The sequence below is a fragment of the Hylobates moloch genome, unplaced genomic scaffold, assembly GCF_009828535.3.
Source record: "Hylobates moloch isolate HMO894 unplaced genomic scaffold, HMol_V3 SCAFFOLD_14, whole genome shotgun sequence".
NCBI classification, from domain to species: domain Eukaryota; kingdom Metazoa; phylum Chordata; class Mammalia; order Primates; family Hylobatidae; genus Hylobates; species Hylobates moloch.
In genome coordinates, this window is record NW_026652289.1 from 66,088,648 (window position 1) to 66,114,320 (window position 25,673).

A 25,673-nucleotide genomic window follows, 5' to 3' on the forward strand; every position below is an offset into this window, starting at 1 on the left:
AAAAAAAAGGGAAAGATGGCTATCAGTTCTGAAAAGTCATCTTTTTCCTGGGTAAAAATCAAAGCCAACAGCACTGGCATTTCTGTGGCTGAGCATTGAGAGAGTTATAGACCAAGCACAGATTGCCCAGTGGTGAAAAAGAAACCAGGGCAACACGACATCAAGGTGGAGCTTGTTCTGTCCCCTGGACACCTGAGGCACGGGCTCCACCTTGGGAAGAACACTGGACACCACTGCGTAGGTGTCCATTAGGGTTCTGGTCTAAATTCACCACCATCTCCTCTGCTGCTAAAACAACTCATGAAGTTGAAGAGAAGCTTTGGAGAAGTGGGACAAGTATAAAGACTGTGGTCCCAGGCTGCATGGGTTGGAGCATCACAATTTAGCTGGGGGTGGTCAGATTAGACCTGTGCAGTAACATTCCATGACTCTAGGTCAATTTGGTTAAGCTGCCCTCAGGTCACACAGTGTTGAAGATGTGGGTGGTACCTTTCAGGCATTGAGAAATGATGGCCAGGCCCAGTAATACTTTTCTTTGTATGTGTGGCAAAATATACGTAACACAAAACTTACCCTTTTATCCAATTTTAAGTGTACAATTCAGTGGCATTACGGACATTCACACTTTTAAGAGTGCCTACTGTGTACCAAGTATTTTGATAGGCACTTCTACATACATTGACTTAATTCTCACCAAAAAAGATCGTATATTGGAATTATCTTTATCCTTATTTTTACAGTGAGAAAACCCAGGCTCAGGAAGGTAGATTATTGGGCCAAGCAGCATGAAGCATCTAAACCAGAATCTAAACCTAAATCTGACTCCAAAATGAGGCACTTTAACTAGCCAAAGCTACCCCTTAGGGCATCAGTGAGAAATGGTTTGTGCCAGAGGTTCAAAGTCAGCTTGCTAACGCTCCCATGTGAAACCTTCTCCAGCTCTCCATTCTTAACGCCACATCTTGAACCATGAAAGGTGCTAATCCTTTTTCTTTATAACCCACATTATCAAAATACAATTTCAGTGCACTTCTAATGGATCTGAATGATGGCGGCATTTCAGAAGTTCTGAGACAGAACTTGTGCGTTCTTTCTTATTGCTGACCAAGTCTTGTTCTAAGAGTATTCAGGACAGAAATGAATTTAGTTCTACTGGACTCATTTCGGATTGGTGGAGTATAGAATTTGGTGACTGAAATACAGAAATGATCCATTGTGAGACACTCTCGCATAAAAGGAACTCTTGTGTAGTCAGTCCCCAAATAAATTACAGTAGACTCTAATTTATATATATTAAATATATAAATAATGTATATTTTAATAACCTTGAGATTAAGAGCTTTTCTGGAAATTCATTCTGCCAAAGAATGTCAGGCACATAACAGATTAAAGCACTAGGGAAATTACAGAATTTTTGACTCCAAACTCCTCATCTCATTTTGCAGATGAGGAAACGGAGGCTTGTGGAAGCTCTTCATGGCGGCTCCTGAAGTCTCTCACGCTCTTGCCTCAGGTGGCCTCAGCTATACTATGGGTTACACGCCCGAGTCCACTTTACAGTGTGGAATACTCTGTCACATTTTTTATTTCCCAAATTTTAAGATTTTCAAAAATGGGATTTCCTTAAAATTAAGTGCGAAGTCTTCAGCAGGGGTAGATCTGATAGGATCATCTCATCACAACTGATTTTAAGAGCCTCTCCCACATCTTCCGCTGCCTGGGAGTTGTTTTTTTTTTTTTTTTTTAAACGCTTGTAATAGATATTCGACTTGGAAATATTTTTGACACCCACAGATCTTTCTGGTAATGGCAACTGTTGTAATGCTCTTTGATGAATTTTTATTTTTCTTTCCATAATATCTCTATGCTTTACAACAGACATGGCAGAAGGCCTTATCTCTGGGAGACATTTGCTCTGATTAGAAAGTATTAGAGATTCTCCCTAGAAAGGCTGACTGGGATGGCACAGGGATGGAGGGTTAATGTTAGATGCTACAGTTTGGGCAGAGTACCCTGATGAAACCTGCCTTCTGACTGCTGCGTCCCTATTTTCCTGTATGCCAGGTTTATGACTAAGACGCACTGCCCACCCTCTCTCTACTGCTGAAATCAGACACCAATACTTAATGTGTCCTCATACCATACAACTTCTAGCCTTAGAGAAAATGGGATCTCTCCAAGCCAAGGAGACATGGTCAAAAACCCAGGTGCCCCATCAGTTCCAGCTCCCACCAGCATGCAGAATGGAATAGGGGAGAAGGTAGGAAGGACACACACTTAACCATATCACAAGAAGGAGAGAAAGAGAATTGACTTGGTCTTCAAAGGACTTTCCTAAATAAAAGAATCACAATTAAAATGAAGAATTTGTTAATGGAACAGTCCCCACTGCAGCTGAGAGACTGGGAAGACTAAGAACAACATGGTACACAGTTGACTCCGGGGAAGAATCTGGAGGCTAGGCCCCTCTCACGGAGCTCTCATTCTCACCTCTTCACCAGAGAGGCTCAATTGGCTGGTATCTTAAGGTCCTCTTTAGCTGAGGTGTTACTGACCTGACCAGGGTCAGTCAGATCTGTCCTTCTGGTTTACAAAGGGGATAATGGAATCCTCGCTTCTGGGTTTTTCATTCTTTCTGCAACTGGATCATGTAAAGACCCGCTAAAATAATCTTTTAAAGATTATGACTAATCCTGTGCATGTGGCTATTTATATTTCTTTATAACTACTGGCATCAAGCTAAAGCAAGGAACTTAAGAAAACAGTTTCATTAAACAGGATAAATTAATAGTCTTTAGCCATAAAAAAGAATGAGATCCTGCCATTTGCAACCACATGGCTAGAACTGGAGATCCTTATGTTAAGTGAAGTAAGCCAGGTACAGAAAGACAAACATTTTATGTTCCCACTTATTTGTGGGATCCAAAAATCAAAACAATTGAACTCATGGACATAGAGAGTAGAAGAATGGCTCCCAGAGGCTGGGGATGGTTCATGGGTACAAAAAAATAGATAAGACCTACTACGTGTGATAGTACAACAGGGTGACTATGGTCAATAACTTAATTGTACATTTTAAAATAATTAGGATGGTGTAATTGGATTGTTTGTAACACAAAGGATAAATGTTTGAGAGGATGGATACCCCATTCTCCATGATGTGCTTATTTCACATTGCATACCTGATATTGTTTGGCTGTGTCCCCACCCAAATCTCATCTTGAATTGTAGCTCCCATAATCCCCACATGTCATGGGAGAGACCTGGTGGGAGGTAACTGAATCATGGGGGCAGTTCTTTCCTGTGCTGTTCTCGTGATAGTGACTAAGTCTCATGAGATCTGTTGGTTTTATAAAGGGGAGCTCCCCTACACAAGCCCGCTTGCCTGCCGCCATATAAGATGTATCTTGCTTCCCCTTCACTTTCCGCCATGATTTTGAGGCCTCCCCAGCCATGTGGAACTGTGAGTCAATTAAATCTTTTCTTTATGTATCAGCCCTGGGTATGTCTATATTAGCTGCATGAGAACAAGCTAATACAATGCCTGTAACAACACATCTCACATATCCCATAAATATATATACCTACTATGTACCCTCAAAAACCAAACAAAAAAAATTTTAAAGAAAAAAAATAAATAAATAAATGGATAGCCCTCGCTGCAGAATCACCTGAGGATCTGGTTAAAGATGCAGATGGTGTTTTGGTAGGTCTGGGGTGGGAGCCAGGAATCTGTATTTCTTACAGAGGTGGTTACACACTACTCTGTAGGAAATGCTGACCTGGACTCAGGAAAACAAACACCACTTAACCTAATCCTACCAGCCTGTGATCCCCTCCAGGGTGAGATTGTGTTTTATTCAACCTATGTTTCTCTAGCACAAAATCAGGCAGAGGAGCCCATGTGATGATCAACATTTGCTGAATGAATATATCCATTCAAAATGCGTTTCCCGAGTTCGGCCAGAGCACAACGCACAAGGTAGGAGAAGGAGAAATACACAGAGTAAGCATCCATATCATTAGCATCCACTCCTGGGCCCTGGTGGACAGATGCACACACAGCTATGAGCAGGTTCCTGCCCTGTTTGAGGCCGTGGGTTGTTAATTGTACAACTCTACTTACATCCCTCAACTGGAATTCACGGTTTGTGACATTTAGTCATGCATGGACATACAAATGTAAACACAGTGGCATTTTACCAAGAGGCACTCTTATGTAACAAGACAGCACTGGGAAAAAGAGTGAACAGATGTACAAACTAAGCTTCTACTCTGCCTAATGAAGGTGTTTGCTGCTGCCTCTGCATGCTGAATTATCTTCTCCTTTGATATACTGTTCTTCTCCCCCTTCCCCTCCATTTGAAAAGGCTATTTGGCCAGTTGCCCACCAGCTCTAAGCAATCGTCTTTCCTGGGCTATCTGGCCAACTCTTGCTGAGGATAGATTTATCCCCACCTGGGCTTTTTGGTAGCTTCTAGAAAGGTCTGAGTACCCTGTAGTTGACCTCTTCCCTGCATGCTGACCTTCCTTGCTCACCCTTTAAAAAGTCAGTGGCCTGGTGAGATCCCTCTTGGGAAAAGCTATATATTGGGTTGGCTCCCTTCCCCTGTTTCCCACTTGGGAGAGTATTCGAGACCCCTATATGTTGCTCTGATGGGCTTAAAGTTTCAGGAGCTATATGTCCCCTGGAAGAGGAAATAAATGGTGGTGGTAGGGGAAGTGGTATGGAAAGTGGAGAAGGTAAAAGGGACAGCCTTTCCTCATATTTCTTTTGGCGTTTGGCCTTTCATGGATTCTGAGAACATGGTCTTCACACTAATTCATTCATCTTCTAAGCGTACTTCCCCTCCTAACCTATCTGATGGGGTCACTACAAGTATGTGATTAGTATATGTAAAGCATGGCTCACTCAGGAGATGCTCAAAAACTATTAGCAATTTCATTATCAAAAATTGTTTTTTCAGGTTTGGGGCTAAATTAATCTGTTTCTCTGTCTAAACCCTGTTATGTACTCATAATTCCAATAAAAATTCTTCTTGCTATTTCTGATTACAACCTAAATTCATTATAAGTAAAACCCACAAATCAGTGTCAGGTAACAAACAGCATAGATGGGCACCAGCTCCTCTCTCAGCACCCAACCAGGAGTAGGACAATCTGGGTGGTAGTCACTGCTCTGTACTTTCACTATGTGACTGTGGAGTCTTCGTTGCCCTTTCTCCAGGTATCAGTTACTCAGTTTTCTGTCACTTGAGGAGCAACTCAACTTTCCTGGTCCTTTTGCCTAGACATGGACAGTTCCAAATTAAAGTTCTCTTAGAAGGTGGTGACTAAAATAAGCAGGAATTACTTTTTCTCTTCTGATCTCTCTTGACCACCTCCTCAATATCCTTACCAACATCCCCCACCACCCCCCGCTCCTCCTCAACGTCCTTACCCACTTCCCCTGCTCACTGTCCCTGTCGGGTCCTGGGCAAGTGTTGGGCAGGGGAAGAGAATGTCTTCCCATGGTCTTTTTCTTGGCCTTTTCTTATGCCCTGCAACACCCTCAGCTCCTTCCCCCAATGAACTTGAAGGTGAAGGAGCATAAGGCACGCATAGGAGATGGCCAAAGGGCTTGCCTCCCTCCCTGAAAACTTACTTACTTTGAGGGAATGCTTTGCTGAGAGCTAAAAACACAATGGTCACCCTTCTCACAACTGGCTCCACAAACTGAAGCCCAGTTACATCCTTCTTTCCAGTGGGGTCTCAGGCTTTGCTCTGCGTTACTCAGAGTCTTGCAGAATGCCTGCTACTAAAAATAAGGTCATAGTGCATCAGAAACTTTTAAAAAGTCCTCTTGGATATGTATTTTTTAAAGTGTGAACATTTTGCATTTAATTTAAATGTCCTTGAGGGGAAAAAGGAGGCCAGTGCCTAGAACTCCCACAACAGGAGTGAGGCATTTTCCTGCCAGTTGGAAGCTGGAGTGGAGCAGGCAGCCACATTTCTCTTTTTTTGTTGTTGTTGCAAGTTTGGCTGCTACTAGTTTGCTTCTGGTATTGAACTGAGAGGTGCCTTAAGGGAGGCCTTAGCCTGTATGCAAAGCCCCAAACTGTGCAAAGGTTAGATCAGCTTCTCTTCTGGAGGACCCATGGATGGGGTGGCTTCAGGACTGCCACCTTGCTAGTTCTAGCAAAAGGTAAACCTCCCAGAACAACTGGAACTGCTAAGAGCCAGGCATGGACAGCTGGCCTTGTCTCAGGGAAAGCTCCGGAGAGACCTTAAACAGGCAAAATGGGTGACAGAGAAACTGCCAAATGGCTGTGCCTGTGAGTGGGGAGGGACCATACCCTCTGCATCCGAGGAATACGTGCAAGTTCATGCAGTGTCCGCTGGAAACGGTCTGCACCTGCATGATTAGTACCTTGGGAGTAGTTTTCCCATAGTATCCATTGCTTTATTTTTGTTTTCAAAATGGAGAGCAATGCCACTGAAATAATCTTTTAATCACTATTTCTGTTTAAGGGGCCCTTGAATGTCGATACAGAAAGCACAGACAAAAGATAACAGGGTTCTTCCCAAGATGTATCAGATAAACTCCCTACATCTTAAGCCCCTGTTCTGTGTCTGTGAAGGGTCTGACAAGGGCCTACTGGTCTACCCTGGAGGGGAGTCTCCCATACTTGCTTTTCTTATTTATTTATGTTTTTGAGACTGAGTCTCACTATGTCAGTCACCCAGGCTGGAGTGCAGTGGCACGATCTCGGCAATTCAACGATTCTCACCTCCGATACTGGACAAAACCACCATCCAGGGCTTATTTTATATATATATTATATATTATATATATTACAGACTGGGTTTCACCATGTTGGTCAGGCTGGTCTCGAACTCCTGACCTCAAATGATCCACCCACCTCGGCCTCCCAAAGTGCTGGGATTACAGGTGTGAGCCACCATGCCCGGCCCCATACTTGCTTTTCACACCCTGTATGCTCCTGGTCTGGAACCAACGAGTGCCACTCAAAGCCCACGTGCAGCCATACAGAAAATGCTGTATTTGTCCTCCTCCTCCCTGAACAGTTGGTTGCTTTTTCCCTTCACCATATTAATCACTACAGAGAACATGCTGGTCAGTGACAAAGTTACCCAAAGAAACAAGAAAATCACATCAATTCAAGCAAGTGGGCTTCATCTGCAGGTCCTTCTGAAACCATGTTTTTCTTTGTTCATAATAACTTGCTGTCTCTTTTCCATGGCCATTTGCCATTTCAGTCAAACAAACAATGTAACTGGACTCAAAACCAAAGCTAGTGTTCTCTAGCTGTGTGAAGGAGGGACTGATTGGGGCAGCATCTTGAAACCCGCCTGACAGAGCAGCTGCCGACACACACAGATCGCTTCTCAATGGAGAAGGATTCCAGAGACAGGTTCCATTGTGTAACTCCAGAAGCCAGGACTCCAACATCACAGGACCCTCTCCTGTGTCATCACCTCTCTGATGTTGCTGCTGGTGACCCTGTCACTATGCATTCACCTGTAAGCAATGTGGCAATGACTTCTAGACACAGTAAGGGGAAGCTTTCATGACTGACCTGTTTAAACCATCTGTTTACACCTTTTCTCCTCCAAAACACTGAGAACAGTACTCTTTCCAGAAAGCAGTGCTCACAAAGTATTTTGTTGAGAGAACTCAGAATGAACTCACACGTACTTCACAGGCTTTTCTATAAGGAAGAGGTCAAAAAACCAACCAAAGAAGGCTGTTATGTACCAGAAAAAATGTTTTCTATACCATAATCCCAAACTTCCTGCCACAGTCAATTAGGCTATGAAATTACTTTCTGATTGTTGGCTTATTCTAAACATTACCAACCTCCACTGACAAGTTAACCTATAACAGGAAATTCAAGAGTTCAGTCGACATTATATTACCTTCATGAGATACATTTAGTCCTATATCCAAGGTTTGTACAAAGCTCACTGACTCAGTATCCATGCAGTTGGTATGGCGGATTTGCTTTATACATTCTGTTACTGTGAGTGGAAAGGGAAGTTATAGAAAACTGATTTGTGCTCCTTGAATTTTTGCTGAAACCCTGACATGAACTTCTAAATTGAAGATCAGGATAAAAATGAACCAAAATATAAATCTAGATGTGTTTGAGGCTATAATCCTGACCTTTTATTCTGTGTCACAGACATGGGTTGGAATCGTTTTTTCCACTGAGCATATTGAATTCCTTAAGGATTCATCACTGCACAAAACTAAGCCACACAAAATACCCCAGGCTCTTATGAAACATCAACACTTATTATTTGTTTCTATAATAAGCAAGTAATCTAGTAATACTGATACAGGTCTCGAATGCTACAAGAAGAAATGGAAGATAACATGAATTGTAATGAGTGCTCCATCTTCTAAATCTACTTGTGATTTTAACGTGTTCTTTCCTGTTGCCTTATAAACTTTATTAGGAACCCCCGGAGACAGGGCAAGACACTGTAGGAATATGTTTGATATATAGTTGGATTAAATAACAACCTAATATATCAAACATATCACACAGAGGCCTGCAGAAAAGGCATCCAGGTTTGACTGAGCTCGAGACTAGGCACAGTATTGAAGGTTACAGCTGCAGGGGGTGGTCACTTTTGCAGCAACTCCGATAACTCTCTTTGGAGCACAAGTCTGCCTGCAGATGTGGAAACGGCGCCATTAACAATACTGTCAGCACATGCACCAGCGCTCACTGACATTCTCATCTCCCCAGGTGAACAGTGGATTCAACGGTGCATGTCTGGGAGATTCCAGGCAAAAAGTGATGCTTAAGTTTTAAGAGCCTGAGGTGAAAATATACCAGAATCATCATCATAGACCATGAGCCATTCTCCCTTAAAAACAGGCAACCTGAGACGGTGGTGAGCAGAGCATTTTAGACAAAAATTACTGTCCCTCCCCAAACTCTTCCTGAAAGCAGTGTGAATACTCCCCAGAAGGAAGACACATCCATTTTATACTGAGGGCATGTGTGTGTACCAGGGTAGGGTTATAGGGATATAATAAGCAATTGTTTACTTACAGTACCCTGAGGATTTTTTTAAGGTTTTGGGAGAGAATGGAGAGAAGTGATAAAACTCAAAAGACTGGCTGATTTTGGTGCAGATTGTCCTTATTGTTTTTTAATTGGGGAAATAAATTCCTTTATAAAAGCAAGGAAGATATTTCATGCAAAAGTTATTGCAATGTGCCCTATTAGGCACAAAAACTATGGTTTGGGTTGAAGGTTTTCCAAAACAGTTTCATAGATAATATCCACCTCTGGTCATCAGGCAGAGAAAGACTTCAGACCATTGCAAAGCATTCTAGAAGTACCCATCACCCTTCCTAATATGATGGGAGTGGGCTAAGGTAAGAACCCTCAAACAAAGGATTCACATCATCAGTTATGTTAACCTTGACCTTGGCCGAAGGACTCCTTGGCTTTCCTGTAAAAACCCTCAATGTAAACACAAAGGCTATATGATCCTAGAGTACTGTAGGGAGTCCTCACAGGCCTACTTCGGCAGTCATTAATTTTTAAGGTGCAGTTATTTTTTAAACCTTTGTTTTATAAAATGTTAAAACACAGACCCTTCCTTCCATCATCCCAATTCCATCATCATTCTTGTACATTCCCTACTTATTTTCTTCATCTGTGAGTTTTTAGAGTTGTAATCATAAGTACATAATTCTGCATCCTTTGTTATACCATGAGCATTTTCTTCGTGCTACACAGTCCTAGCAACCATTATTTTTCATAGCTGCATAATATTCCTTCAAGGAGACACTTGGTCCACATCCAGGTTCTCATTACTACAAACAAGGCTGCAAGAGACAAATCTCTCACAGGCACACAACTTTCTTCCCCTCTTGGATTCCCTCCTCGGGAGAGATTCCCAGAGGTGGGGTTAGTAGCTCAAAGGGCACACAGAAACTACAAATGGCCCCTGTGGGACTAGACGAGCCTTCTCTGACAATGGGGTGGGAAACAGGGGCTGGTATGCACTGAAACTGCCACCCAGGGCCATACATAGCCCTCCCAGCTGAGTGACAGTGGTTGGACCCTGGCAAGGTAATTCGCCTCTTGGTGCTTCTGATTCTAATGAACTTTTTGAAAGGATCAGATGAGTGACTCCCGTAAAGTACCTAGAAGACTGCCTGGCACATGCTTGGCAACTGAACAATGTGAGCTTCCTGTTTTTCTTTCTTCAGGGGCCAGTGGAATAATTTTTATTTCAGGCATTTCCTAGGGAATAAGTCCCAGACATATTTTCAGTGATGATGGTGATAATAATGGTGATATAGTTACTATTTACCAAGTCAGTGTGTGTGTCAGACAGTGTTCTTATACTATCTATCTTATTTAATTATTATAACAATATAATCCTATGGGGTAGGAACTTTAATAATTTTGTTTTCCCATCTGGAGTCGTGAAGTGAATGACCAGATAGGGGGAAACCAGGACTCAGAGACAGACAAGAGATCAGAGGGACCCTGCGGAAGGACAAAGGGAAAGACATTGCAACAGGAGCTCTTAGAATATGGTGAAGTGTTAATGTTAAATTAGCACCAGGCTAATTCTCCAGGAGAACGAATGTGTCAACTGACATGGCTTCGGCATTAGCCGACAAAGCCCTCCCCAAGAAAGGCCACTCGTGATAAATCAGACAAGGAAATGGAAAAACATTATGCACCAAACCTCTAAATATTAGTTAATGGTTGACTCTTAAGTTTAAAGTACACTTTTCATTCACGATTAACTTGATTGACAAAGCAGAAACAAAGGCGTAACCAGAAAATGGAGTTGTCCCAACATCCACACTTGGCTCTTCAGTTTGTAAGAAAACTCTGACAATATCAGGCAACCCAAGACTCTCAGGTAGAGTCCAGCAGAGAGAACCCTGGTAAACCCTACAATCAGAAGCCCAAATCCTTAAGTTACATCTTGATGAGAAAACGTTTAAGTGCCTTTACCAAGTCCAGAGCGGTTGGTAAAGGAGGTTGGTTCTAAGCACTCGAAGGTTTTAAGAATGTTCCCAAGCTGAAGAGACTCAGTCTGTGTTTATTTCATACACTACGCTGGCCCAGGGACTGCTTTTGAGTGGTCTGCTCTGTTTCAGGGCCCAGACTCCATCCCTTGGTCTTACAAAAATAGGTAAATTTTTAGGTATACCTAAATTGGTGGAATCCAGCCCTTTTTTGAGGGGAAAAGCCAAATATTATTTCCTAGTATATCTGGGTCCTTGGAAATAGGTGAGTTACATGCACCACCAGGGACTTACTTGAATAGGAAGAAAAAGAGGCCTCCTCTGGTTCTACCATTTTCCTGCTGAAGACAGCTATGGAAGGTGGGGTAGGAGGTACTGGGTAGGAGGTATTAGCTTAACAGGGTTGGGGCTTTGCCTCTGGAGACAGCACTAGCTTGTCATCCTTTTATTTAGAAAGTGTCCTTCCTCCTGCCTAATCCAAAACTATCTCTTTCCTTTAAATGGCTATTTCTCTTCACATATACCTATAATCTTAAGTTTTAAACAGTTATCTACATGACAAACATAGATGGAAAAAACATACCAGCTACCCATCCTCTCCAGCATACACTGAAAAAATCTAGAATGGGTGCACTTTTGAAGTTCTCATTGCCCTCTGATTCCCAGCATTGCTATTTCTTTGTAAAAAGCAAAAGAGAAACCAGAAAATTGGAGGCTAACAATCTCCTCTCCAGTAACAGCAACTTCTGACAGAAAGCATCCAACACCTGCTTTAGATAATGGAACTAAATCAAGACTGCAAATGCCCCAGTTCTTCCTTTGGATACCCAGAGGAATTTTCCTGGGTGGTTAACTTGAAAGACTCATCAGCCATTTTTTACCCCCACACTCTAAAGCAGTGCCAGGCAGGTAGATCCGGTTTTCTGCTTGCTAGTCTGACCATAAGGAAGGAGCCAAGCTCCCTGCAGCACTCCTAGCTCCACTTCACAGCCACCCACTGGAAGAACCCACTGACACCGGACAGCCAACCACAAATGAACACTTACTTTTGGTTTTGCTCTCGGCTTCAGTTGCTCTAACTTCTTAGCAGCAGCTTCGATGGATGCTGCAGCCCCCAGTAACTCTGTTTCTGCAATGACAGTTGGGTCTTCTGGATCCACCCACTCTGTTCCTAGAATCAGTCCAAAAGAAGGTGATTCTTGGTAGCTGCAGACCTCAGGGCACTGGCTTAATTACAAACAATATCTGGATTTGCATGCATGAAGGTTCCAGGAGCCTGACCTGCATTGTCCTAAGGAACCTTCCTTCCGTCTCTCATAAAGGCCATCTGGATGGGGGTGGGGGTGCTAATCCTGGTTTTCTAAATCAGTTGTGTGTATGGCCCTTCACACAGGGCAGTCACCAAGCAGCTTCAAAAATGATCTCACGGACCAAGGCTTGAGCCTTGCTCTGACTTTGAACTTAAAGCTCATGAATATAAGTAAGCATCCTCAGGAGACACTACAGTATGCTGTAGGTCACACAGGAATTTGCCATTCTCTTTTCCCTGGAACCCAGGAGGAATGACCCCTCACCTTAATTCAAAGTAAAGGAAATTGGTGAGAAGACCTTTCCCAGGTGGGTTAATTGCTTCTACATAAACATAAAGGGTGTCCAAACAATGTTTTCAGATAGCATCATTTTCAAAACATGAAGTATTATTTGAAGGAGAATAAATATCCTGATGAATGAAAATGCAGACAAAAAAGAAATGGGGAGACTCCTAAGGGAAGTGAGTTGTTCTAGGTGGAGGATACCATTTAAGTAGAAGCACTTAATACAAAGACTAGAGAAAAGACTTGCTTCAGGGAGGATGTTACTTTTTCAAGCTAACTCTAAACCCATTTGCTTGCAGAAAGTCCTCACTGTATTCCTGGCTGCATCTGCCAGCTAAAGGCCGTTGCCGGCTGTGCTTTTCCTCTGCTCAGTCTGCTCTGTTAGCACTGCCTGGGAGGCTGCCCTCCACCAAGACATGAGAATCCAGCCTACCTTTCATGGCTTCCGCCGCCTGGATGAGCTCTGTCACAGCGCCGGCGACTCGCTTGGAGAAAGCGGCCAGCTGCTGCTTGAGTTCTGGGGTTGGTTTCTGAAGAATCTACAGGTGAAGAACAAGTCAGAGGCATGAGGGGGATAGTAACCACTGGCATAGGAAAGAAGCACACTCCTCCTGGTGGATGTGGAGTCAGGCAGCCTGGTTTTAAGTTGCATCTCTGTCCCAAGTGACTTCAGAGTCTTGTGGAAAACCCTTACGACTCACTGGGTTTCAATCTCCCCATGTAAGAAATAAAAGGTTGGGAACCAGCGGTGCCTCTAAGGTCCCTTCTGACATAGCTCCTAAAGATCATAAAGGAGACAAGGTCCTTACGTGTCTTTTATTTGGACGTTCATTTGTCCTTTATTTGTACATAAAACACACACATGCGCCTGAAAATTACCCAAACTATAAGAACATTCTGGCTGGGTACAGTGGCTCACACCTGTAATCCCAGCACTTTGGGAGGCCGAGGCGGGAGGATTGCTTGAGCCCAGGAGGTCAAGACCAGCCTCATCAACATAGCAAGAGCTCATCTCTAAAAAAAAAAAAAAAAAAAAAAATTAAAAATTGGCTGGGCATGCTGGCACACACCCATAGTCCCAACTACTCAGGAGGCTGGGGTGGGAAGATCTCTTAAGCACAGGAGGTCAAGACTGCAGTGAGCAGTGGTTGTATCACTGCACTCCAGCCTGGGCCAGAGAGATTGACTCAGTCTTTAAACAAAATAAAAATTAAAAAAAAAAAAAAAAGAACATGCTGAGTAAAGGCAAAAGCCCCAAGCTATGGGCCGATCAGTACTTGTGACAAAATAAAGGACCAGAGGAAATGTGCCACTCAAGTCCTAGAGACAAAATCCCTAAGTGAGCAACAACTAACTTATCAGGAGGATCATTCTTGAGAAAACAATCCATTTATTTCCAGAGTTTTGACTGCAAGCTCTCCTGGTAGAAGTCCTGAGGATTTGCCCTCTTTTGAATTAGTTCAAAGGTTTTCAAAAATTGTCTTTTGCTTTCTGTTTTTTATGGATTAAAAAAAAAAAAAGGTACTGACTATCCTAAACACCTTCAAGACATCCCCAGCTGATTTCTTCTCAAACTCATCCATGAATGGAACTATGACACAGGATGAGAGCTCTTCCCCATCTTCCGCCAGGGATCTAAATTCTGGTGCACACCATCCTATCCCTTCCTCATGTTGAAATTCTTCCTCCAATGCTCTTTTCTGTTATCTCTTTCTCACGTTTCCCAAGGGTGATCTTCAGATTTAGAAATGTTCAGACAGTCGGGAGAGAAGTATAACTGCTGTCTATCTCTGCACAATTTTGGAGCCTCTGAGTAGGGGACAAAGCATCAGCTTTGGAAATGAACAAACTTAGTGTTCAAACCTGGCTTCCTCCATTACTGGTTTTAAACCCGTTTTCTCATCTGTAAAGCTGGGATAATGCCTATGTCTCAGGGCTTGCACAAAGATCAAATGGAGGCCGGGCGCAGTGGCACATGCTTGTAATCCCAGCACTTTGGGAGGCTGGGGCGGGTGGATCATCTGAGGTCAGGAGTTCGAGACCAGCCCGGCCAACATGGTGAAGCTCCGTCTCTATTAAAAATATAAAAATTAGCTGGGTGTGGTGGCGGGTGCCTCTAATCCCAGCTATTCGGGAGGTTGAGGCAGGAGAATTGCCTGAACAGAGGTTGCAGTGAGCCAAGATTGCACCACTGTACCCCAGCCTGGACCACAGAGTGAGACTCCATCTCAAAAAACAAACAAAAAGATCGAATGGAATAACACATGGGGAGTATTTCTCACAATGCTTGGAATACAACAGACATTCATTAAATGTTAATTCCCTTCTTGGTGCCCCACACTCCTTTCCCCTGCCCAGGTAGCACAGTCTATCTCAGCAATCTGGAAAGATGGTTTTTAGACACCAGGACTAACCCCTTTGCACCATGACTATAAAGAAAGCTTAGAAAAAAACCGAGGAGAGGAGTCAATGGGTTACACGATGACCAGCCCTAGACACGGCAGTGTACAGATGACATTATGCCTACGCACAAATGGATTAGTCAATAATCTTTGAGCATTACTTCACATGTATCTATCCTCATCTTCCCTCCTCTTATAATCTTTTATACTTCTTTCATATTTGCTGCTGTTCCATGATGATTCCAGCTGCTCTGTGATTCTCCTTCTCTCACACTAGGGCCTATATATATATATATATATATCTCATTCTGCAGATATTAAGAACTCAGCACAGACCTTTGAATGAACAAATGAATTAATGAGTGAAAAGCAGACCAATACATTATTGGGACAAGTCCTACTATGATGGCTTCCTAGACCAGTTCCAAAAGAACACTGGAGCCATGGAGAAGTAGAAGGAAGGGGGATAAATGCCTTTTACTTTCCAAGACAGCCAGTGGGCAGGCAATTTAGTTAGGCATAGGTTCAGCAGTCAATATCAATGTACCTGTGTACAGGTACTTATCCTCTCTCTAAGTCTGTTTATTAAGTGACCACAACACTCTTCCCTTATAGAGCTGTGGTGAGATTATACAAATTAATATATATATATAAAGAGCTACTGATAAAATTCTTCTGGTGTGTGGCCTGGGCTTAAGAATTTTTTAAGTTCCCTGGGTGACTCTTAATAGTTGTAAACCACTGCTCTAGACTTAGATGATGGCATTTGTCACCACTTAATTGCAAAAGGTTTGTACCATATTTGTCTGAAACAATATACGCTGTAAGATTACCAGGTTATTAATAGTTATGGCTCAGGATCTCAGTAGCTAAGCAGTCCACAGGCATTGTTAAATGGTTTCTCTAAAGTGGCCAACACAGCATGAATAAGCAAAGGGTTAAAGGTATGGTGCCCACACTCATAACTAATGGCAAAAGACTGAATGATTTTCCCCTAAGCTCAAGACAAGGGAAGGATGTTTGTTCACATACTTCTACCAACATTCCCACAGAGTGGAATGATGAAAGACTTCTGTCTCTAAAAAGAGCGCCCTTGGTGAGAAGTGTACACCATGACGGCCCTCAGACAGGGAACAGCCCTGATAAAGAACCTGAGCTTTAGATAACGGAGGGGAAAAGGAGTTCTATTTTTATTCTGCCATTAAGTCAACATGATTTCTGACAGCAGACAATAGACAGATCCAAATTAAAGCTCTGCCAGTGGAAGCGAGGATAATTTTAGCCCTGCCAAAGATCTCAAACTGGTTTTGCAGAAATATTGAACTGCAAATATTGAACTGTGAATATTGCAGAGGCAAAGCAGCAGCTTTTTGTCCTGCAATACAAATCCTCTATGATAAACCAGCAAACAGCAAATGCAGGAGGCCACCATCATTCAAATGGACATCTCCGAAGCGTCATAAAGCAGCTCTCAGGGCAGCGGGGAGATGGCTCTGTCCAAATTAGATCCTGTGTTTGTTGAGAGTTAACTGAATTCTCTAAAGGATTCCCCAGGCCAGGGGTTCTCCATTTGGAGTCTGTAAATACCAAAAGGTTCTAACTAGGTTTTGTGGGTCTGTGACTCCTGTTAACAGTTTGGGGATCAATCTGTGTGTCTGTGCTGATGTTTCTTTGATGACGGTTGCAGAAGGCAAGAAATGACCCAGGGCTTTTAGCTCAAAGGGGCCCATGACCCACAAAAGATGAAGAATGCTGAAATCATGATAGTCATTGGCATCTATAACAGAGGGAAAGAGAGAATGGGAGGGGGAATAGATACAAAATGTATTATTATTGGTATGTTTGTTTAAAATATAAGCATCTGAAGCAAACAGGATGAACTGTTAACAAAATTAGTCAATCATACATGGTGGGTACATGGATGCTGCTATTAGTTTCTGTATTTATTTAAGCATTTTCCAAAGAAAAACTAAAATATACAAACCAACCAAAAAAGGCTAAGAATCCTTGGCTCTAGATATTTTAACAGGACAAGGCTAAGACACCATAAACTCATGCATATTTTTATGTGCCGAGATTTAAGAAAAGCAGCTCACTGAAGAGGATCCCCGATTCTCCATGTACCACCTGAAAATGACCTCAACTTATTTCTGCAGATTGCTGGACACTTTCTCTAAACCTTGATTTCTGGAATTTTCTCTTTCCCTTTTTGTAAAAAATGAACAATTATCTGACCTTTCTTCAGCTCTCAGGAATCTCCACCGATTCTCCTCGAATTGTTAAAAACAGGGGATCAATTTTCCAAGCATTTCCAGAAGACTACCCTAAGATCTACAGGTACAGTCTGGTTTAAGTCAACTCTCTTTCAGAATGGAGAGGCCATGGTCATATGATCACACAGAGTCTTTCTGCAGAGACCAAAGAACTGAGTGAAGGGCAGAGTGAGTGAGTGAGTGAGTGTGTGTGAGAGAGAGAGACAGAGAGAATCAAAATCTCCAGTTTTTAATTGCTCTTTAAATCCATCACCTGCAAATAACTAATCAAATTTTAGTAGATATTCTTTTCTTCTACCCTAAAAAGAATTTCAACAAAATTCTGATGTCTTCTCTAGATTAGCAATTTGGCTTTCATTTTCTGATTGTCATTAGAATCCCCGCTGAAAATGAACACTACTTCCCAGGCTTGGGCTTTCTCATTTTCCTCATTTCTTGTTGGATCTTCCTACAGCACTGGCCGGTCAGTCTTGTTGCTTGCAGGACCCTCAGTGTGAAACAATACTCCTCTTTCTTATCCTTATTTTAACCCAGATTTCTAGGAGTTAAAGCTAACGGTGTGAATGTGAACTTATTTTTGGCAGCAGACCTAAGACAATGACCAATGTCACCACAATTTAGGTGACCGAATACTGTTGTGGGGGTTTCTATAATTTTTCACCAGGAACTTGTATTTTTTCTATGTTTATGATAATTCCCTAGAAACAGAGCCTTGTCTTCCGCCTATATTTTTATTAGAAAATACTCGTCAAAGACTGTCTTGCTTTTTAAGGAACAAAAATACATGAACATTAATAAACAAATAAATAAATAATGCTATTTCATTCACATCCTTGAATGTCCGAGCCATCAGCGCTTGTCACCCTCAAGGGGGAAAATTCTTTTTTTTTTTTTGATAGTTTTATCTTTGATTGTTTCACTCTTTAACATTCTATAAACAACAACCAAGACCACTGAGGGAGACTAACTAGATTATAAATGGATTAGGAGCTACTTGAAGGCAAGGGCCATTATGTGCTTAGCTTATATTTCTTTTGTGTGGTCTATAGAAGGAAGTCAATAAAATAAACGATGACTTAATGAATCAACCATAAAGCCCAAATCATAAGTCTTTTTCTTATATTCCCCTTCTTTCAGCAAATATTTCTGAAGTCCCCTTTTTTCCATTATTTCTCCAATTTTTTTCCTGCCTTCTACTGATTCATGTTTTCTCAAGATCTAGCCTTGACTCTATTCTTTTATGTTTGTCTTTTATACTGTATGCTCTTAATAAAACCCCATATTGGCCAGGCCCGGTGGCTCATGCCTATAATCCCAGCACTTTGGGAGGCCAAGGCAGGCAGATCACCTGAGGTTAGGAGACCAGCCTGGCCAACATGGTGAAACCCCATCTCTATAAAAAAGACAAAATTAGCTAGGCCTGGTGGCTCGTGCCTGTAATCCCAGCTACTTGGGAGGCTGAGACAGGAGAATCATTTGAACCCGGGAGGCGGAGGTTACAGTGAGCCAAGATCACGCCATTGCACTCCAGCCTAGGCAACAAGGGCAAAACGCCGTCCCAAAAAAAAAAAACAAAAAACCCATATGCATGAATAAAAAGCCTTCAACTGCCAGCACTAGAACTATATCTCCTCCATCTTTACATCTAGAGAATGTATCAAATGTACAGTGTGCCTAATTAAACTTAGGCGCATTGTAAATTTTATAGATTTATCTATAAAATCTCCCTTTCTTCTGTCTTGCTCTGTCACTAGCATTACCATGATCCTAATCTTGGAGCTGGAGAACTTTGGAGGTAACTTTTAATCTTCCTTTTCATTGCTTCTCACACTTAGTTGCTAACTTTTGACAATTTTATCCTTAAAATATATTTGGATCTTTTCAGTCTCAAGGGGGAAAAATCCTTATTGCAAAAGATGAGATGGATTCTGTTTCTTTTATAGGAATAGTTTTACTATCATTTAGTTTTTCTTCCTATTAGTGATTTCATTTTAGTACCAGCTACGCTAAACCTCTGAATGGCCTTAGAGAACTAGGACACTGATATTTCTACCATAGTTACAAACTACAATGACAATAATTCTATACAACGAGGACAAGAAACTCAGCTGGCAGGTTTTTAACAGATATATCAACCACCCAAGTTTGTAACACGTAAGATTTAAGAGTCCTGGTTCTACAGAAAATACAAGGAAGACTCCATAACAGAAAATCAATCAACTAAAATGTCAATGGTCACCAGAGAAGTACATCTGGCCACAAAGTGCAATCTGTGCTTGCCTAGGCCCTGGCAAAGAAAGTGGTGGTCACTCTCCCTCCTTCCAATCTCCAGCCTCCATGAGATGAAACCTCCTGAATGACCTGTGATGGTGGGTCTCCCTGCAGCAAGTGCCCTTCTTCCTGTTACAGAAAAAGCTGCCGTTTACCATCAGGGCTGATGTTGACATAGCGACTGGGTGGCCACTAAGCAGGAGTCTCTGAATGTGTGGCCTGGGAGAGTTCCTAGACCTTCTGTAATGTTCCTAGAGATCCTGGGCCTCTCGGCCTCCCCTCAGGCGGAGGCCAGCCATCTGCCCGCCCCTCGGACAGATGCACACCATACACACAAGACAGCCTTGTCTTATTTTGCTCACCCAAACAAGGTGGGCATGGAGAGGGAAAGTGACGAGAAAGGAAGCACTTGAGCAGATCCAACACCTCATTCCCGGATACTGGGATAGGGTTTAGAGTCGGCATGCAGTCAGGGAAGTGACCCCGTTAGAGCTCCATTTTCCTTTCCCCTGAGAGAAACTTCTCCCTAAGACAAGTGCTGGCACCTGCCCTTCCTTAGGAAGAGAGAATTCCTCTCCCCTAACAGCTGTATTTTTGCTGGAGAGTGAAAGGGGAGACCTTCACTCCATTTCCATCCAGGCCTTTGTATGTGTCAGACATAAAGCTGGAGGCAGACCCCACACAGTGACATTCTTGTTAAATGACTCACCAAGGGCAAAGGTACAGATTGCCAACCTGAGGCCCATGTGTGCAGGGCCTGGACCCATAGATGTCATGTACATTATCAATGCTGCACAGGTGCTGCAGAAAATATGGTTCAACTAAGAAATGGAACTGGGGAGAAGTGAAATGGAAATACGAGGATCCCTGTATCTCCTCCCTTCCCCCCAAGTGAACAAGACAACAGCAAAAGCACGAGAGAGAAAAAATAAGGAGAAAAATGGAGCATAGGGGGAGAGCTCCCATTTAGGAGGCAGAGGGCACTGCTGCTGCAAGCCTACCGTTAGCAAGTACCACCCACCAGCCAGAAATGGCACCTTCCCAGTGGCAGATTTTTATTTATTTATTTAATTATTATTTTTTTTTTTGAGATGGAGTCTTGCTTTGTCACCCAAGCTGGAGTGCAGTGGTGTGATCTGGACTCACTGTAACCTCCACCTCCTGGGTTCAAGTGATTCTCCTGCCTCAGCCTCCCGAGTAGCTGGGATTACAGGCACCCACCACCATGCCTGGCTAATTTTTGTATTTTTAGTAGAGATGGGGTTTCACAGTGTTGGCCAGGCTAGTCTTGAACTGCTGACCTCAAGTGATCCACCAGCCTCAGCCTCCCAAAGTGCTGGGATTCAGGCGTGAGCCACCGCTCTCGGCAGATTTTAATAAGGCATTCAGCAAATGTTAGCTTGGCCACAAAGCCCTAGGTTTGCAGACATGCTCATTTCATCCTTAATAAACTGCCTGTTTAACATCTGAGGAAACTGCACCCCAGACAACACAGTGGCCATGTAGCTACTTATGTGGCAGAACCAGGATTTGAACTTGAAGCTTCTAAATCTACTGATTGCACCCTATTGTCCAATTTTTAGTTATAACAAGGCTCTATATGACTCAGAATATACTGTTCCATAATGAAAAAGAGGTCTTTGGAAAGCTTTGCTGGTGTTATTCTCTTTAACCTCCATTTCCTGCTAGGCACACTTACAGACTGAACACTTTAACTGTTTCCCAACCTGTCTAGCTAGAGGCTCTTGCCCGTGAATGCTGACTGGCTAGGATGTCTTTCTTTGGCCTACATATGATACACTGATCTCTATTTACAAGGGTTCAGACTTTGGGAGCTCAATGTTAGTAACCCCAGACTGGCTACTTTCCCAAAAAATGCACTTCAGAATTGACCATAGTTACCTGGATAAAGAATAAAAATAATGATCCCTTAAATGACCTAAAATGTTTAGCATCAGAAGATAATTTATTTCTAAGGAGGCAGTAAAATGCCCAGAGCTGGGAATAGTAAGAATTGAGATTTGGATCCAGCTCTGTTGCTGAATAGATGGGTGACTTCGACCAAGGGACAAGCTTTCTGGGTCTCAGATCATTCTGTTGGCCTATAAGCCTCATGGCTGCACAAAGACAGAATGAGAAAACTTGAGAATGCCCAGCAAATGAAGGGCTTGACATTCCTCCTCTAGATATGTGAATTATGTATCTAAAGGTGGCTTGTTGGATCTCTTTTGTTAGGTTTGGTAAGAGCAAGGGCAGTGATGGAGGGGAGACATCATCAACTCTCTTCTGGGGGTGTCCCTGACTATCAACGCCTGCCCTAGACCTTACATGGTTCTAAACATGGCTACTGAACTCAACGGAGACAGATACACATTGTACCTACTTCTTGGTGCTCCGTGGTTTGGTCCTTAGGGTCTGTAGCGAGTCAAGCCTCCTTAGGAACTGCACAAACTGAGGCTCCCATGTGGGCAGCCCACCAGCCATGACCATCTACACCCTTGCCTGGTGTCTTCTGCTTATGCCTTCCTAACCCAGCTCCACACTAGGCACCCTAGGCTGGGGGAGTCATTCTCGATGGGATCTAAGCCATTCACTCGAGGATGGGAGGAAGTTGTGAAGGGCTGATGGGCCACTTGTAGCACTGGCAGCCTCCCTCACTTGCCACGGAGGCTGGCATGGCTCCGTCAGAAGCCTTCCATGTCCTTGCAGGATGTACTGGGGGCTTCCTAACAAGACCTCCTGATACTTTTTCAGGTTGGCACTGGCCGCCCGCCCACTTTGTCCTTCACTCTGCTCCCTCCTCCTTTTACATGCTATTCCTGCCTTTTAGGTGCATGAGAGAACTGGGCTTTCCTGAATTCTAACTGCAACTTCATCCAGACTGCACTTTTAGCTCAGTGTGCTGGATCAGTGCATCAGGGGAGATTCCAGTTCAATCCAGTCTCAGCCTCACAGTGGCACTGGACAGGGCTCTGAGAGAGGTCTTCCCAAGGAAAGCATAGTTCGAATCAGCCAGGGCAGCTAGAGGGGCACAGCTACTCCCCAGCCCTGACTCATGCGCTTTCTTACCACCAAGACGTGCTCCAGGAGGTCCAAGTAGCCGAGGGTGCACTCCGTCCCGAAACGCAAGGCTCTGGTTCTCACCTCGTCACTGACATCAGGGTGGAAGGATGCTTGCTGGAGAGAGAAAGGAATGCTGAAATCTTAACATGGGAAAAGCCAGCAGTATTGGGCAGTCCTAGACTCAGAGGCAGGAGACCTTAACCCTGGTGACCTTGAGAAACTGCCCTGACTCCCTGGACAGAAGAGGTATCTCTCCTCTACGTCCTCCTGCCACCTCCCACGTGCCCACAGCAGGCCCTCTGATGCAGTCTGTGTGTAGACTTTGTTAGTGCCCTGGGGCCAAATGATAGAAACAGCTCAATCTGGACCTTTGTTCCTCCTTTTCCCACCCCACATTTTTTTGAAATGCAAAAAAATTCCACATGCACAAAAACATCCAGGCAAGATTCATGATCAGTGCTTACAGCTGGAGACGTACTGACCTAGGGTCAGCTTTGCCTCTCTTTAGCAGCTTAAGGGGTCCTGAAAGCCCCTCTCTGCTCACAGGCTAATTAAGCCCAGGCTCTCACCCCTGGGCCTGACCATGCTGCAGTCAGTGAGGTCTCTGTGACCAGGGCCCTCTAGCTCCTGGGAAACTTCAGATAGCTAGCTCCCCAGTACCCTAGAGGCACCATAACTCATCTCATATTATACAAAAGTCGAGATACACAAACCAGCACACATGCTTAACACAGCATCTTGAGCTTTTTTCTTGTACTTATGACCTGCTAATTTGAGTCATTCATGATTACATCATTTCTGAAGGGATACCCATTCACAGAGTCACCAGATAAAATGCACCCAGTTAAATCTGAATTTCAGATAATCAATGAAAAAAAATTTTTATCAAGTATGGGACACCCTATTTTTTATTTATTAAAACTAGCAACCCTACCCCTTCCTTCTACAGCTTCCCTCTGGAAAGAAACTGAGGGGCTTGCAGAAATACATAAAACTACAAAGATATCATTAATCAGGACAAATACAAATCACACATCGGGATAAAAGGTGAAAGCTGAGGGGGAAGACTAGGATTCATGTTTATCCACTCAAGCCTCTCTTCCTAGGAATGGGAGTGCTGATGGGAATACCTTGGGCTACCCCCTTGACTTACCCCCAATCCCTGGACAGAGTGGGGCTAATTCTTACGGCCAGCATGTCATGTACGAGCGAGGTTTTCCTCATCTGAGGACTAATGGGCTCAGAGGCAGGAACCAAGAGCCATGCTCCCAGCCACCCACCATCACTTGTTGTTCATCCTCATACCCCTGTGCCTCGCATGGTGAGGCACAAGGCCCCAGGTCTGTTTGATGAGACACCACTGTGGGAAGACACAGGCCCGGATGCTACTCAGAGTCACTTCCAGCAGGTTATGTGCAAGCCCGTGTGTAGGGAGTGGGAGAGGTGGAGCTGAGGTGCTTGCATGCACTGCTGGGGGCTCTGTAACCGAGTAGAACCCTTTGGGAGAACAATCTGGCACTAATTAAACTCTTATACCATTGGACCCACTAATTCTATTTCTGGGAATCTTGCCTAAGGAAATAATCCAAAGCACAGAAAAAAACAGATATGCCCAAAGATGTTTACTGCAGTAAAGTTCATGATTTTTTAAAGATGCAGACAGCCTAAATATCTGTCAACAATGGGAAGATAATATTCATTAAGGGTATTTTGTAGTCATTAAAAAGTCAGCAATATAGCAACACAGAAATAGCTTTATAACATTAATTATAATAGTAGACATAAAATTACATCTAATATACACATGTGCACATGAAAGTAAGACTAGAAAGAAATATGCATGAGAATTAACTTAGGGTTTAGGTAAGTCTTTCTCTCTGCCTAAGGAACTGCAGTAATCCTTCCATTCTAAGATGAGCCAGTATGTAATTTTCTGCCCCTCCGTGTGTGGGCTGAGTAGGGTAGCCAGGGAAAAGGCAGAACTGGACTGGGGCGACTCGGCCCTTCTGCTTGGCATGTAAGGCTTCCGTCTTGACCACCACTCAGCACCCCAGGTTTCCTGCCTACGCATTATTGCATGTGCTCCCTGTCGGCCAGAGGCCTCATTTCCTTTTGCAAAGGAGTGAGGGATACAGGAGACAAGGGAAACAGAAATGTTAGTGAGTTCGCTAAGTCAGTCCTATACTAACAGGACCATCGGGGCTCAGCAGTGACTCCTGTCGAGTCTGATTTTGGTGTGTGAAGCTGACACTCAGGCTTCAGAGCTCTGGCTGCTATCTTGTCCTGCAAAGCCCAGATAACGTGTCCCATGGTGGAGATGACAGAGAGGAGCTGAGGATGGGCAAATAGCACCCACACTGTTCTACCTGAGCTCCTCCCCTGAAAACAGGGGAGCACACGTTAGGAGAGACTTAAAAATCTGAGCTGCATTCCCGTTAAAAAGACCATTTAATCATGGTTTCTTTTCTGTTCAGTTTCCCCTGTTCATGTCTGTAGCTTGGGGACAAAAGCATCTGTCATGCATCAACCATAGCGACCTTGAACATTACATCTGGGAGGCCCTGAGTAGCAGAAACAGAGTGGCTGAGGAATCAGGAGAGCTAATTTCAGTTCTGGTTCTGACAGTAAATAGCTGCGTGACCTTGGTCATGCCACTTCTCTCTCTGAGCCCATTTCATCATGTAACAAATAGAATAATTACTCTCTCCTTTCTCATATGGGATCAAATGAGAGAATATATATGACAGCTCTCCTAAAATTTTGAGGTGCCATGTGTGTACACCACGATGCATGCAGGCCTTATCTTGCTAGGTAAATACTACTCTTTGATTGAGGATGTAACCCCTTTGGCAGTTCTCTTATGGTAGGTGGACTCCACTGAGCATATCAAAGTGGCCAATACTTGTAGCCTCAGGAAAGAGAGTCCTAACTCCCTGATCTAGCAAGCCCTGGGTCCTGTGTGAAAGCGGAATCTTTCCAGCCCTGTCTTTTCCAACCCACCCTCTTCTCTCCACCCTCCATCACACCCACGGGTCGTGTAAATGTGGTACTG

General features: G+C 43.5%; 1 protein-coding gene across 4 annotated transcripts in view; it reads right to left on the bottom strand.

Moving 5' to 3' along the window:
- Nucleotides 1–25,673, bottom strand: part of TLN2 (talin 2) — a 465,831-nt gene that overhangs the window by 12,025 nt on the left and 428,133 nt on the right. For all 4 annotated transcript variants that reach the window (XM_032174074.2, XM_032174073.2, XM_058427409.1 and 1 more), the window contains 3 exons: nucleotides 22,628–22,735; nucleotides 13,046–13,151; nucleotides 12,064–12,188 (listed from right to left, as the gene is read on the bottom strand). In XM_032174074.2, coding sequence (XP_032029965.1) covers nucleotides 12,064–12,188; nucleotides 13,046–13,151; nucleotides 22,628–22,735 — 339 coding nt within the window. The remainder of the gene's footprint in view (nucleotides 1–12,063; nucleotides 12,189–13,045; nucleotides 13,152–22,627; nucleotides 22,736–25,673) is intronic.